Raw genomic sequence first — 14561 nt, 5'->3', positions numbered from 1 at the left:
GAGCTCCTAGCGAGCCAACAGCCATCCACACTTCAGTAGAAGTTGCGATCACTGTCGTACATAGCATTGTAAGGCACTGTGCCCATTGATATTTTTGGCAACGATGATTACAGTTAGAGTATTACGCGCAGTTCTGATCAGCCCTATTGCCTCCCATCCCCATTATCCCCCCCCTTTATTTGATTGCGCTGATCACCTACCTTTCGTATCCCATCATAGGAAGGATGCCATTAAGCTGGGAAGGTGCAGAAACAAATCATCGGAACTCGAGGGCTTGAGTTATAAGGAGAGATGAGATAGCATGAAGAGTAGGAGGCTGAGGGATCACCTTGTGGTGCTATACAAAACCATGAGAGATATGATTAAGGTGAATGGTGTCAGTCATTTTCACAGGGTAGTGGAGTCCAGATCTGGGGGCCATAGGTTTAAGGTGAGAGGGGAAAGATTTCAAAGAGACCCAAAGGGGCAATTTCTTAACACAAATAGTTGTGTGCATCGGAATGATGTGCCAGAGTATGCTGTATGCAGGGATATGTACAATGGCAGCTTTTAAAAGCCATTAGATAGGTACATGGTGAAGAAAGGGGAGTCAGTCTACCCCACGACAGAAGGGGGAGGAGTTGTACAGTTGATAGCAAAGGGGAAAAGGATCTCCTGTGGCATTCTGTGTGGCATCTTGGTGGAACCATTCTGTTGCTGAAGGTAGACACAAAATGCTGAAGTAACTCAGTGGTACAGGTTGTTTGAAGAAGGGTCTCGACCTGAAATGTCACCCAATCCTCTCTGCAGAGATGCTGCCTGTCCCGCTGAGTTACTCCAGCTTTTTGTGGTTTCATCTGCCATTCCTTGTTCCCGGTTTAAACCAGCATCTGCAGTTCCTTCTTACACACTGTTGCTGAAGGTACTCCTTATGTTGACCAGTGTGTCATGGAGGGGGTGAGCTGTATTGTTCAAGGTGTTCCACAGGTTCCCCTCCAAGACCATCCCTAGTGGGACCAGGAGAGCATCCCTTGTAGCCAAGGTCCGGAGGGCAAGGCACACCGCCACTCCACCTAGGGTCCTTAGGGGGAGGAACGGCTCTGCTGTCAGTGGCCGAAGGACTGGTTACGGGATCCAGGGAGTGGGCAGGGCTGAAGATGTGCTGGTTGGGTTGCTCCTCGGCCTGGCCAAGCTGGCCATCGGCAAGTCACGGCGCCAGACGGAAGAGGACTCTGCCCGGGCCAGATGCTTACCCCTTTACCGGGGTTATGTCTGCGCCCGGGTGGTGTTAGAGAGGGACATCGTTGTATAGTAGTTACTTAGTATATTTGTAAGGATTGTAACCATAGTTGTTTGAAAATTTAGATCATTTGTACTATGTGTAAAATTTAGATATATTGAACTATGGCGGTGGGTGGGTTACCACGGCTTGGTTTTTGTAGCGTGATCGTAATTAAATAAATTATTTTTGATTTCAAAAAAAGACCATCTCTAGTGACTCCAACTCCACCCCCAGGACGGAGCCAGCCTTCCTGATGAGCTTGTTAATTCTGTTGACCCGCTGAGTTAGAGAGATGGAGAGATAAGTTTATTTGGCCTTCCATCACAGCGATGTGATGGATGTTTATGTAAATTATGTTGTGTCTTGGGTCTATGTGTTTGTAATGTATGGCTGCAGAAACGGCATTTCGTTTGGACCTCAAGGGGTCCAAATGACAATTAAATGTATCTTGTCCAGCATTTTGTGTCTATCTACCATATTAAATCCAATGTAGACAAAAATGCTGGGGAAACTCAGCGGGTGAGGCAGCATCTATGGAGCGAAGGAATAGGTGACGTTTCATGTCGAGACCCTTCTTCAGACTTGATTAAATATTAATTCCAATGATCTTTTCCTTCCAGGCAAAGTAAGCAGGAACTGCACGGCCGAAGGGTGGACTGCTGTGTTTCCACATTATATGAATGTGTGTGGATACAACTTCAATGGGTCTACTGAAGCGGTAAGTGTATAAGCTTGTGTATCTCATCACCGTGGATGGACATCCACTTCCGATCTCTATCAGTTCCCATCTTTATTAAACCCCGGTTAGCTGATTTTAAAACCATTCCCCTAATCCACACAAACATTTCATTGAAACCATTTCATGTTTTTGTTTGGGAAAGCAGAGTAGAAATGTCACTTCCAGTCCATATAATTCATAGCAGTTCAGCCAGCATCTGTAGTGAGGGGAAAAAGTTCAAATTAAAACAATGTTTAATCAGTACTGATAGATAATTGACCTGAGACCTTAATCCTGGTTTTGTCCACTTATCCCAGTATCTCCCACTCGGATGTAGACTCATATTTTCCCTATTCCATGCCCCCTCCCCATCCTCTTCCCCTATAACCGCTCCCTCTGGCTTTACGTATCATTCAATTTATCTCCTAAATTTAGTTCTCATTCTTTTGTATCATTTCCATCTCCAGCTGTTATGCGTTCATCTGAGGATCACAACCCACCTCAGCCGTATCCACCTATCACTTGGGCGGCTTAAAACCCAGCGGTGATTTCTCTCATTCCAAGTAAGCCCTGCATTCCCTCTCCCCCCTCCCCCACCCTAGTCATCCCACTACTTCCACTGTGTGCATCCCTGGGTTATCGCCTCTTCCCCAGCTAACAAGGGGCTATTATGGGTTACACCCTTCCTTGGTCATCTGTTGCCAGCTCTGATTTGCTCTGGCCTTTCTCTACCTCCAGTTCCCCCCCCTCTATTTCCAGTTTGATGAAGGGTTCTGACCCAAAACGTTGCCCATCATTTTTCTCCAGAGATGCTCCTGATGTGTTGAGTAGCTCCAGCACTTTGTGACTATATTCAGTATAAACCAGCATCTGCAGTTCCTTCCTCCACCCATCACTTGCCAGGGTTTGTCCTGCCATTACCTCTTTTCCAGCATTCTTTCTCTCACCCCCACCAGAATCCTGACCTGAATAGTCGCCTATCCCCATTCCTTTCACAGATGCTGCCTGACCCGTCGAGTTACTCCAGCACTTTTTTGTTTTGCTCAAGATTGCAGCATCTGCAGTTCATTGTGTCTTCAATTTCTCCACTGATGTTGCCTGATCTGCTGAAATCTTTTTTGCCAGCATTTTTTATTTTTGGTTTTCACTTGAGATTGCCAGCATTTGCGGTACTCTGCCTTCAACTTTAATTTCACAGTTTGATTTAGACATTTTGTTTGGACTACAGGCCTCTGCCCACACTAAATGAGGCTTCCTTACATTACAGTGTGAGGGGGTTTGTCTCCAATTCAAGTAGCTACAAATTGTAAGAAATAGATGAAGGACAAAGTGTTGGTGTTGGATAGAATATTTGGTGGCGTGTCAAATCTCCTCAACCTTTGGAAGATGTAAAGGCATTGATGAGCCACTCCTTATCTCTGCCTCTCGTGATTTTATATACCTCAATAAGGTCACCCCACAGTCTGTATAACCTGCCCTAGTTCAGTTCCTATGTTATTTCTGCAGATTAAATGACAAAACTCCAGGTAAAGTCCGATCTAGATAATTTACACAAACATCCATCACAGTGAATCTCCAACACCTCCTCACTGTGATGGAAGGCAAAAGTCTTATCTCTTCCCTTTGTTCTTCTCCCGCGGTCCAGCAGTCCAACTGCAGCGTTGAGGCAACTGGGGCTAACGATGTTAAAGCCCCCGGCAGGCGATGGTAACTCCCGCGGCCGTTTAAGCCGTGCGGGGCGATGTTAGGCCCCGCTCCGAGTCATTTCAACTGCGCGATTCCAGCGTGAGAAGTTGCCGTTGCGGGAGCTCCAAAAAGCGCTCTCCCACCCGGGACCTGCGAGCTCCTGATGTTCCTGTCCACTGGGCCTGTGGCCGGAGCCTCCGAAGCTCCGAAGTCGGGTTGCAGCCGCGCGCCACCACAGCTCTCCCCGTTCTGAAGTCGGCCAGCTCCAATCTGATTAATTATCACAAGGATTTGTTGTTGCTGCAGATTACACATGACAGTAGGTAGGTATCAGGGCAGATCTAAGAGTAATTATTTCATTCCATTTAAATCTACACCTTAACACGAGTTAAAATTCCCCCATCTATACTTTGCCAATGAAAATCTAAGGCTTCCTCCCATTAAATTTGATTCAGCAAATAATTTCAGTCATGAAATGTTATTGCTGTTAGCATGCTATTAACCCGTTCTACAGCAGTTCATTAATGTAATTGAATATGTACTGAATTTTCAATCTAATGCTCTATGATGCTGCAATTTACATTTTAATTATATATATTGATATTTGACATGACTTTATTGTGCACTATTTCTTAACAAAGATCATGATTCATGTGTGATCAAGCAGAATACTCAATATTGGTACTGAGCTAAATGAAGGGGGTTTATTGTTCCACTTAAGGGAGCAACATGAATCTGAGTTGAGTCTGAAGAAGAGTCCCAACCCGAAATGTCATCTGTCCATTCCCTCCGCAGATGCTGCCTGACCTGCGGAGTTCCTCCAGCACTTTGTGCAATGTTTATTGTTCCAGTTAATTTGTTGGTGGGATAGTGGTGCAGCAGTAGACTTGCTGCCCTGCAGTGCCAGAGACCCGGTTCAGATCCTGACTATAGCTGCTTTGTGTAGGAAGTTTGTACGTTTCCTCTGTGGCCATGTGAGTCTTCTCCAGGTGATCCGGTTTCCTCCCACACTCCAAAGACGTACAGGTTTGAAGATTGATTGAATTTGGTAAAAAAATAGTAAATTGGCCCTAGTGTGTAGAACATGTCTAGTGTACGGGGTGATCACTGGTCAGCATTGATTTGGTGGGCCGAAGGGCCTGCCTCAGCGCCGTATCTGTAAAGTCTAACATTTTGCTGCAGAATAAGTGCCTGTGTCCAGTAATCGGGCATTAACCAATGTTAAATGGTTGAAGGTATAGACTCACAATCACATTTTGTGGAATAAATGAGTTGGCAACAGAAATGGGAACCATTACTAAATACTTTTGATCAACTAACGAGATGCTTGCTACCTAAGATCACCCATTTAATGCAAATTTCACGTAATTATACACAATGCTAGCCAGAGTACATGTAATTTTTTCCGGGCTGGAGTCACATTTTCATTCATTAATTTGGTTCCAAGATGCAGGCATTGCTAGCTAGGCTGATATTGATTGCCTTCCCTTAAATACCCCTATACTGAGTGTTGTGAAGTCAAGAGTGTTTGATTGTCATGAGTCCCAGATAGAACAATGAAATTCTGACGCAGCAGCACATCACAATATGTAAGCATAGTACACTGTAAACAATATAATAAAATGATATACAATGATATAATTTTATCAAACCATTTCAGAGGGTGATGAAGATTAATTGAATTGCTAGGTGTCTTCGATCACATTCGCACTACAACAATGCAAGGGAGGATAGTAGATTTTCTGCACTCAAGGACATGAATGGGTTTGAAAAGTTCTCTGATAGCTTTATGGTCACTATTACAGTTTACATTAGACTTTAGACTTTAGAGATACAGCACGGAAACAGGCCCATCAGCCCCTTAGTCCACACCGACCAGCGATCACCCGGTACACTAGCGCTATTCTACACACTAGGGACAATTTACAATTTTACCAAAGCCAATTAACCTACAAACCTGCATGGCTTTGGAGTATGGGAGGGAACCGAAATACCGGTAGGTATCTGCCCTGATACCTACCTACTGTCGGGAAATACCCACAGAGAGAATGTACAAACTCCGCACAGTCAGCATCCGTAGTCAGGGTCTCCTGCGCTGTAAAGGGCTTTACCCAACAACTCTCCCGAGTTAAAAAAAAATCAAACTCGTGGTAAGCACGTAGAATGTACGTAGTGGGTACGTCGGAGCTCGGGACGTCTCTTAGCGGCTTGTAACGCTAACGGCAGGTACTCGGTAAACGCGGTAAGCTCGGGAAGTTTTTTCAACATGTTGAAAAATGTCCACGAGAGCCCCGAGTACCTACGTGCGGCTATTACCGTAATTCTCCGAGTTTGAGATCGGAGGAAACTCGGGAGAACTCTTCCATTACCTCGTATAGTGGGACAGGCCCTTAAGGCAGCAACTCTACTGCTGTGCCACCGTGCCGCTATGTGGAGGAAAATAGAGAGTTAATATTTCAAGGTGGAGATACTACTTGGAATGTTCATTTCCATCCTCGGATGCTTTCTGACCCATAGCGTTCTGGCAGCTGTTCTCCTTTTGATACAGATTCCAGCATCTGGTGCTTTCATAGCCCTAATCTGCCAAGTATTCTACACAAACTTAGGTCAGTTATTGGTTGAGATGTGTACAAAGGAACTGCAGATGCTGGCTTAAACAGAAGATAGACACAAAAAGCTGGAGCAACTCAGCAGGACAGGCAGCATCTCTAGAGAGAAGGAATGGGTGACGTTTCGGGTCGAGGCCCTTAGGCCAGAAATGCCGGTCCCATGCCAATGTCAGCTGTTCCATTGAAGCTCTGACTCTGGCAGATTGAGTGTTTAAGAAGGAACTGCAGATGCTGGCACATTGAGTGCTGGCAAACTCCATTGTTATCACAGCAGGTCAAGATAAGGGCAATGGAGAGAAGACAAGGAGGGACAAAACCAATCTGAGTGGAGCCCGAGAGTTTGAGGCATTTGACCTCGTCTCAAGGGAAATGTAACATGGACACTCATAGTGGCTTCATTAAGTGATTCCCATTTGCGCGGGGGAGAGGGGGGGGGGGGATCTGGGGGGGGGGGGGGGGGGGGGGGGGGGGGGGGGGGGGTGATCGGCAGCCAAATAGCAGAAATGTGGAATAATTAACATAATGGAACTAAATGGAAGATGCAGATTTCTTTTCACTTATCAAGTTCTTGTGGAATGCATTGGCCAGAAAATTAATGGGAATAGATTCAATCACAACATTCAGGGAGAGAATTGGACAAATACTTGAAATTAAATTGCAGAGAGGTGACATAGCTGTGAATAATGATGACGGATGAACAGTCTCCTTTAATGCTCAATGATTCTCTTCAACAGAAAAAAGGACATAAATTTGTTTCAGAAAAAAATGGTGGTGGGCAATAGATCAAATCTCTATCAGTTGAATTTCCCAGAGAAACCATATTTTATATAACTTCTGCCAAAGCTGTCTTGGCTAACTCTTATTGAGGCACAATCCCTTGCATTTCAGTTAGCTGATACTAGTTATAAATATGTTTTGTTTTTGGTTTCAAGGTCTGTTTTATTTCAGGAAACATCAAAATTTAATAGCTGAATTCAATTTTTATCGTTGTTTAATATTTCTTTGCCTATTTTTGTTGCATTATTGTAAGTGATTAATACACAAGATAAGAGTGAGCGGGAGAGGGAGTTGGAGCAACTGATTCATTTCGATTCCAAAAATACACTAATAAAATATAAAATATTTATGTCTTTCCTGAGGAAATACATTCACAGACTTGGTAAGAAGGAGAACGTGTGACTGTGGGTGTTATTATTTGGCTCTTTACTCTTTAACACTATACATTTACTTTTATGTCCAGTTCAAGTGAAGCTGAACTTAGTAAATTTACAATTTCAGTTACAGAAAGGTCCCATCCCATTGGATTTCTATGGTCATTTTGTTTTTTTTATTAAACCAAGCTTTGGAAAAGCCAGATGGTTTTTTTTGGTCCATTACCCCAGTTCCTCGCTTTTCAATCAGCCCCCGCATCTAACAGGTCATTCTGCGGTATGTCCATCACCTTCAATGTGATCCCACATCCAGTCACACCTTACCATCCCAACCCCTTTCCCCCTTTCCACTTTCCCCTCTCTCTGCACCTTCTCGTTTTTTTTTTGCTCGGCCCCCTCAGCGGTCCCTGCACATTAACACTATCTTCCACTATTCAATTTAGCTAATACAACCTAATGAGTAGTCTGCAATTTATTAGGGTTTAATTTTTTTTTAATGATAAAAAAATGGCATGGAAACAGGCATCCCTCGGACAACAAAAAAGCCGTGGACAGTCAAAAGCCCATAACCTTCTTAAAAATTAAGAGTCATAGATTGAACCATTCGCACTTGGATGACCTGAAATTAAAGCATATAATTAGTTAGTTACCGACCAGCGTGTCCCCTGCACATTGATTTTTACACTCATCATCAATTTACAAATGGAAGAACACATTGCTATTAAAGTCAATTTAAATCGGCTTTCAGTGGGTTCCTAATACCAAGCCAATTGCCCAGAAAAACTGAGCCCAAAAGAGCTACTGTATGTCTTTTGGAGTGTGTACATACCTTTAATTGGAGGAAACCGATGATCTCAGAGAAAACCCACGCGGTCACGGAGAGAACGGACAAACTCCGTACAGACAGCACCAGTAGAATATAATTCCTTTTATTGTCATTTAAACAGATAAGGTTTGAACAAAATGTCATTCCTACAGTCATGACATTACAACAAAAAAAACACAAGACACACACTTAACACAATTTACACAAACAAAATCTCCAGCACCTCCTCACTGTGATGGAAGGCAAAAGTCTTATCTCTTCCCTTTGTCCTTCTCCCACGGTCCAGTAGTCCAACTGCAGAGTCGAGGGGGCTGGTATGATCTGTCTGGATAATGTTCACAGTGAAAACAAAACTGCTGGAGGAATCCAGCAGGTCAGGCAGCATCTGTACAGGGAAATGGACAGATTGCATTGCAGTTCAGGGACCTCCTTCAAACTGAATCTTAATGCACATTTGCATCGTATCTCAGTACACGTGACAGTAATAAACCAATACCAATATCAATACATTCAAGTATTTTAATGTTATGCTATCACAAGCTGTAAATTACATTGATAAAGCTGGGAGTTTATTGCCCTATCCATCTGAACTTCAACTGTTTGTGAAGTTCAATGCTGCCAAATGTTGGTAAGTCACATCAGAGACTTACTTCAAGCCAATCACATAGATGCGGGGACATGATATTGTGGGTATTCGAGCACTTCATGTCCAATTTTAAATGATAACAGGTAACCAAACCATTATAGTGCAAGTTTAGTGAATAGTGAATAGTGAAAGGCTTGGATAGAGTGGATGTGGAGAGGATGTTTCCACTAGTGCGAGAGTCTAGGACTAGACGTCATAGCCTCAGAATTAAAGGACGTTCTTTTCGGAAGCAGATGAGGAGAAATGTCTTTAGTCAGAGGGTGGTGAATCTGTGGAATGATTTGCCACAGAAGGCTGTGGAGGCCAAGTCAGTGTATATTTTTAAGGCAGAGATAGATAGATTCTTGATTAGTACAGGTGTCTGAGGTTATGGGGAAAAGACAGGAGAATGGGGTTAGGAGGGAGAGATGATTGAATGGCGGAGAAACTTGATGGGCTGAATGGCCTAATTATACTCCTATCACTTATGACCTTATGACCTTATAATAACCAAGAACATTTAAATTGAAAATAACTTAGCTTTTCAATCCTCGTGGATTGTGACAGCATCTTTCATCCCTATTGTTGTATTTATTTTTGTCTTCTGCAATCCCTCTCTCCACCTGCCTCTCCACTTTTGTGATACTACGTGAAGCTTAGATGACTAATCTCTTAAAACTAACATGATCCTGTTTTGACTCTGGCCCAGTTATACTGTTCTAATACCTAAGGGCATGTTCTTACATTAGAGTTGCAATATAAATGCCAGTTAGTGTATCTGGAAATCTTAAGCCCGTCACTGTGATTATTTTAAAATGTACCGTGTACGTGCACAGTGGCACAGCAGTACAGCTGCTGCCTCACAGCTCCAGGGACCCGGTTTCGATCCTGACAAACGTTCTCTCAGTGAACCCATGGGTTTTCTCCAGGTGCTCCAGTTTTCTACTGCCTGCTCCATGACACCCAGGTCTCGCTGCATCTCCCCCTTTCCAATCGGCCACCGTTTAGATATAATCTGCTTTCCCCCGTTTTTGCCACAAAATGGATAAAACCTCACATTTTTTCCTCCCAGCTCCCAAGATGTGCAGGTTTGTAGATAATTTGGTCTCCGTAATTTTCCCCTAACGTGTAGGATGCGAATCTGGGATCACATAACACTAGTGTACGGGTGGTCTTTGGTCAGCACGGACTCAGTGGGCCGAAGGGCTGGGCTCCACGCTGTATCCCTAAACTAAAGTAAACTCTAAACTCCTTTGCAGCTAAAAATGTGTTATATTGAAAATTAGAAGCACAAGGAACTGTAGATGCTGAACTTTGAGCAAAATACAAAATGCTGGAGTAACTCAGCGGGTCAGGCAACATCTCTGGAGGGAATGGACAGGCAACGATTTGGGTCACAACCTTTCATCAGACTCAAGAAAGGTCTTGATCCAAAATGTTGTCTATCCGTACCCTCCACAGATGTTGCCTGACCCGTGGAGTTGGGGGCCTGTCCCACTTGGCTGTTATTTGCGTGCCATTTACGCCATCTCCAAAAATGTGATCATCGCGTTGTGACACACGGGTAGCATGTGGGTAGCGCGGGACGGGCACATGGAGAGGCGTGGTGGAGTGTGGAGTTGCGCGCGGTATCGCGCGGCAGTCCAGGATTTCGTGCTGCACAAAATCTTCGCGTGCCACCGGCATGGCGTATTACTTACGCACGTGGACGTACTGCGGTCGCACACTGACATCATGGCCTCATACATGTAGTGCGTGGTGATGCATGATTACGTCACTGTGCGTAACCATGCGCAGCCATGCGCCGCCCATACGCAATCGGCCCCCCTTTTACGTGTCATGGATATAAGCGCGCGCGATTTAAAAATTGGCACAGTTTCGTAGAGAAAACTACGTGGTGAACATCAACCGGAAAGTGCAAAAGTGAATTGATGCTTCACTTGCAATGACTGCTTGGGTCCCTGGATTGTGGGGAAGGAAGAGGTTAATAAGACAAATGTTGTATCTCCTCCAGCTGGATGAACGAATGACATGAGAAGGGGTGCAGTTGGTAGAAAAGGAAGAGCAAACCAGATAAGTGATACAAAATGCTGGAGTAACTCAGCGGGACAGGCAGCATCTCTGGAGAGAAGCAATGGGTGACGTTTCGGGTCGAGACCCTTCTTCAGACTGAAGAAGAGTCTCGACCCGAAGCATCATCTACTCCTTCTCTTCAGAGATGCTGCCTGTCCCGCTGAGTTACTCCTGCAATTTGCGTCTATCTTCAATTAAAAAAAAATATATTTTTATTTGAATTTTGAATTTAACAGCAATTTGCGTACATACAATGATAACAGACAGTGATAGTCAGGACATAATTGTACAACAGTATGTAAACGACCCTCAAAACCCCTACCCTTGCCCACCCTCGCCACCCGGGGACAAACAACACTCACATACGTACACATCCACACAGATACGATAAGATAAACAAAGCTCCTGAGGCAGAGAATTTCCAGGGATTGCCCACCCTCTACGAGAATATATTTCTGTGTACCTTGGTTTTAAGTGACTGCTCCTTAACTTATAGCTATGCCCCATTGTTCAAGATTCTCCCATGAAAACATATCAACATCTACCCTGTCATACCCCCTTCGGTTTCGATAAGATCTCCTCCCAATCTTCTAAATACAAAATAATACAGGCCCATATTATTTGGTCTCCCTTGGTAAGACAACCCTCTCACCCCAGGAATTAGCCCAGTGAATCTACATTGGGCTACCCTGTGCTACCAGACCTTTTCTCAGCTAAGGGAGCCAGGGATGTTTGCAGCACAGATGCTCCCCATTTTTACGATGCTTTGACTTTACGATGGTGCGAATGCTGGGCAACGGCAGCGAACCGCAGCTCACTTCCGGTCACGTGATCAAATTGCAGTCAACTTACCGATTCGACTTACCATATATTCGATTTACAATGGGTTTATCGGAACGTAACCCCATCGTAGGTCGTGGAGCAGCTGTATTACCCTATCACTAAAACCCTATATAATTGCAACACAATTCCAAGCTCTGAAAGATAAATGCTAATATGTAATTTCCCCTCGTAATTACTTGCAGCATCTGCCTGTGAACTAATGAACAAGTGAACACTTTATCTAACTGCCCCATTTCTCAGACAGAGACACAATACAGATCATATTTAGTTTAGTTTGATACAGCAGGGAAACAGGCCCTTCGACCCTCCGAGTCCACGCCAACCAGCAATCCCCATACACTAGAACTATCCAACACACTATCAACAATTTACAACCTTTTCTGAAGCCAATTAGCCTCCAAACCTGTATGTATTTGCAGTGTGGGAGGAGACCAGAGCATCCTGAGAAAACCCACACGGTCACAGAGGGAATGAGCAAACTCCGTACAAGCAGCACCCGTAGTCAGGATCGAACCCAGGCTGTAAAGCAGCAGCTGTACCACTGCGCCACAGTGCCACCCATGATGATATAATTAATGCAACCATCAACCTAAAAACTGTCTGGGCGAAACCTCACCAGTTGGCAGCTCTGAATAGACATCTGCGCCATTTAGCATTTCAGACTGCAGTTAATGCTGGAGGATGTGATTTGCCACCCAATGATTCTTACAAAAGGTCATTGACTCGACATATTAATTTTTCTCCTCTCTCCACAGAGGCAGCATCGCTTTTGCATCCTATTTCAAATTTCCATCACTTCACTAATTTCCGTTTGTATAGTTTTAAATTCACAATCTGCAAAAACGTGCGGAAGGCTTTGAAACGCTTGTGTTGTGAAGACAGCACTTTGTCACGGTGCATGAGTTGAAATTAATTTCTTGCCGCACAATACACGGAGTGCGTGACAAAGGCAATGACAGGGAGGGAAGTTGCCTCTCGACTCCGAAGCCGTGACAAATGTCCACTGGCTTATACAGTGACACTCTCAGGGCCACTTGAGATCTGTGATTTGCATTTTATAGTTAGATTCATCTAGTTCAAGACATATGAGCAGTCTGGCTCTCTAGAAGGAGCAACTGCATGAATAGAAAAAGTTTAGAGAGAGATATGGGTCTAGTGTGGGCAAATAAGAATAACCTGGACGAGTGCGGTAGGCGGCGCGACTCTCGTCAGCAGCGGCCTCTGCAGCCCGTCTGCGTTTTTATTATTTTTTGTCTATGTTTTTATGTCGTTTTTGTTATTTTTTGTTGGGGGGTGTGTGTGTGGGGGGGTGTGGGGGGGGGGTAACCTTTAATCTCTCCCTGCACGGGAGACCCGACCTTTTCTTTGTCGGGTCTCCGTTGTCGTTGGGGCTGCAACGAGGAGCGGCCTCCAACAGGAAGACCGGGGGCTCTGGTGCCGACGACTCACCTCACCGTCGCGGAGCTGGCTGAGTCCAGAGCGGGTGGAGCGGTGGTGGAGCGCTGCTGCTGCTGCGGCCCGACCTCCGGAGATTCGGAGGCTGCAACTGCGGGTCTGGCGGATGGCGGCACCGGGAGCCCGCGGGTCCCTGGAGGGAGTCCGCTTTTCAGGGCTCCCGCAACGGCGACTTCTCCCGCCCGAGTTGCGGGGTCGAAGAGCTCCTGGAGCGGGGCCTCACAGCACCGCCCCGCGCGGCTTGTAATGGCTGCGGGACTCTGCGAGCGCACGCCGGGGGCTCTAACATCAAGACCCGGTGTGCGCCCTTGCATCACCCGGCGTGGCTTTAATGGCCGCGGGACAATCGCCATCGCCAGCCGGGGGCTTTGACTTTGACTCTGACATCGGGGTGGGGGGGGGGGGGGGGGGGGGATTAGTGTAGATAGGGTATCATGGTCAGAATGGGCAAGTAGGGCTGAAGGGTCCGTTTCTGTGCTGCACAATTCTATGACTCTAAAATCTCAAGGTAAGAAAAAAGCAATGAGAAGAAGTTTATGCTTGCATTGATTAATTTCCAAATTGATTCATTGCACAGTGCAATAACGTCTTCCCGATACGTACCATCAATGTTGGACAAAAACAACATGAGGAAAATCCTCTTGCTTAGATGTTGGATAAGAACTTTGTGATTTGTGGGTCTAAAGCCCACGAACAGGCAATCGCCACTTTAGGCAGCGTTTACAAAATGATCATTTACGAAAACAACTCTGGATTTGTTTTATTTTTTAGTCAGACATGTGGATCCCACATTTCAAGACAAAAGTAGACCTTTTCAAATGTGAAAGGAGTGAAAATGCACCTTCAGATGTGATCTCAACTAAATTAATGTAAGATTAGAAGGTTAAAAAATGCCCTTGCAAGTCAAAATGGTTTATGACTTAATGCCTTTACTGATATGATAATCTTACCATCAGCAAAATCCCTTGTGCTAACTTGCTAAGTTTAGTGCAGATTTATGGAAGAAAAGTGAAGCACTATTACCATGTAATCAAATGGAACTGCAGATTCTGGTTTATACCAAAGATAGACACAAATAGTCTGAAGAGGTGTCCCGGCCCAAAACGTCACCGATCCATTTTCTCCAGAGATGCTGACTGACCCATTGAGTTACTCCAGCATTTTGTGTCTATCTTTAGCACTATTACCATTCTGACTTGGAAATATGCAGCCAATACTTTCCGCAGGCTGCTTAGCACGCAACAAAAGCTTTCCACAGTACATCGGTACACGTGGCACAATAAAGGAATACTTCATTACCACTGAATCTAAGCC

The 14561-nt window shown here is 44.9% G+C and overlaps 1 protein-coding gene across 1 annotated transcript in view; it reads left to right on the top strand.

Moving 5' to 3' along the window:
* The window catches only part of vipr2 (vasoactive intestinal peptide receptor 2), a 77955-nt gene that overhangs the window by 37073 nt on the left and 26321 nt on the right, over positions 1–14561 (top strand). The window contains exon 4 of the mRNA XM_055664615.1: positions 1882–1979. Coding sequence (XP_055520590.1) covers positions 1882–1979 — 98 coding nt within the window. The remainder of the gene's footprint in view (positions 1–1881; positions 1980–14561) is intronic.

The sequence above is a fragment of the Leucoraja erinacea genome, chromosome 2 (assembly GCF_028641065.1).
Source record: "Leucoraja erinacea ecotype New England chromosome 2, Leri_hhj_1, whole genome shotgun sequence".
NCBI classification, from domain to species: Eukaryota; Metazoa; Chordata; class Chondrichthyes; order Rajiformes; family Rajidae; genus Leucoraja; species Leucoraja erinaceus.
Note: the sequence above shows the minus strand (reverse complement) of the source record. Positions and strands in the feature narration are given on the sequence as shown.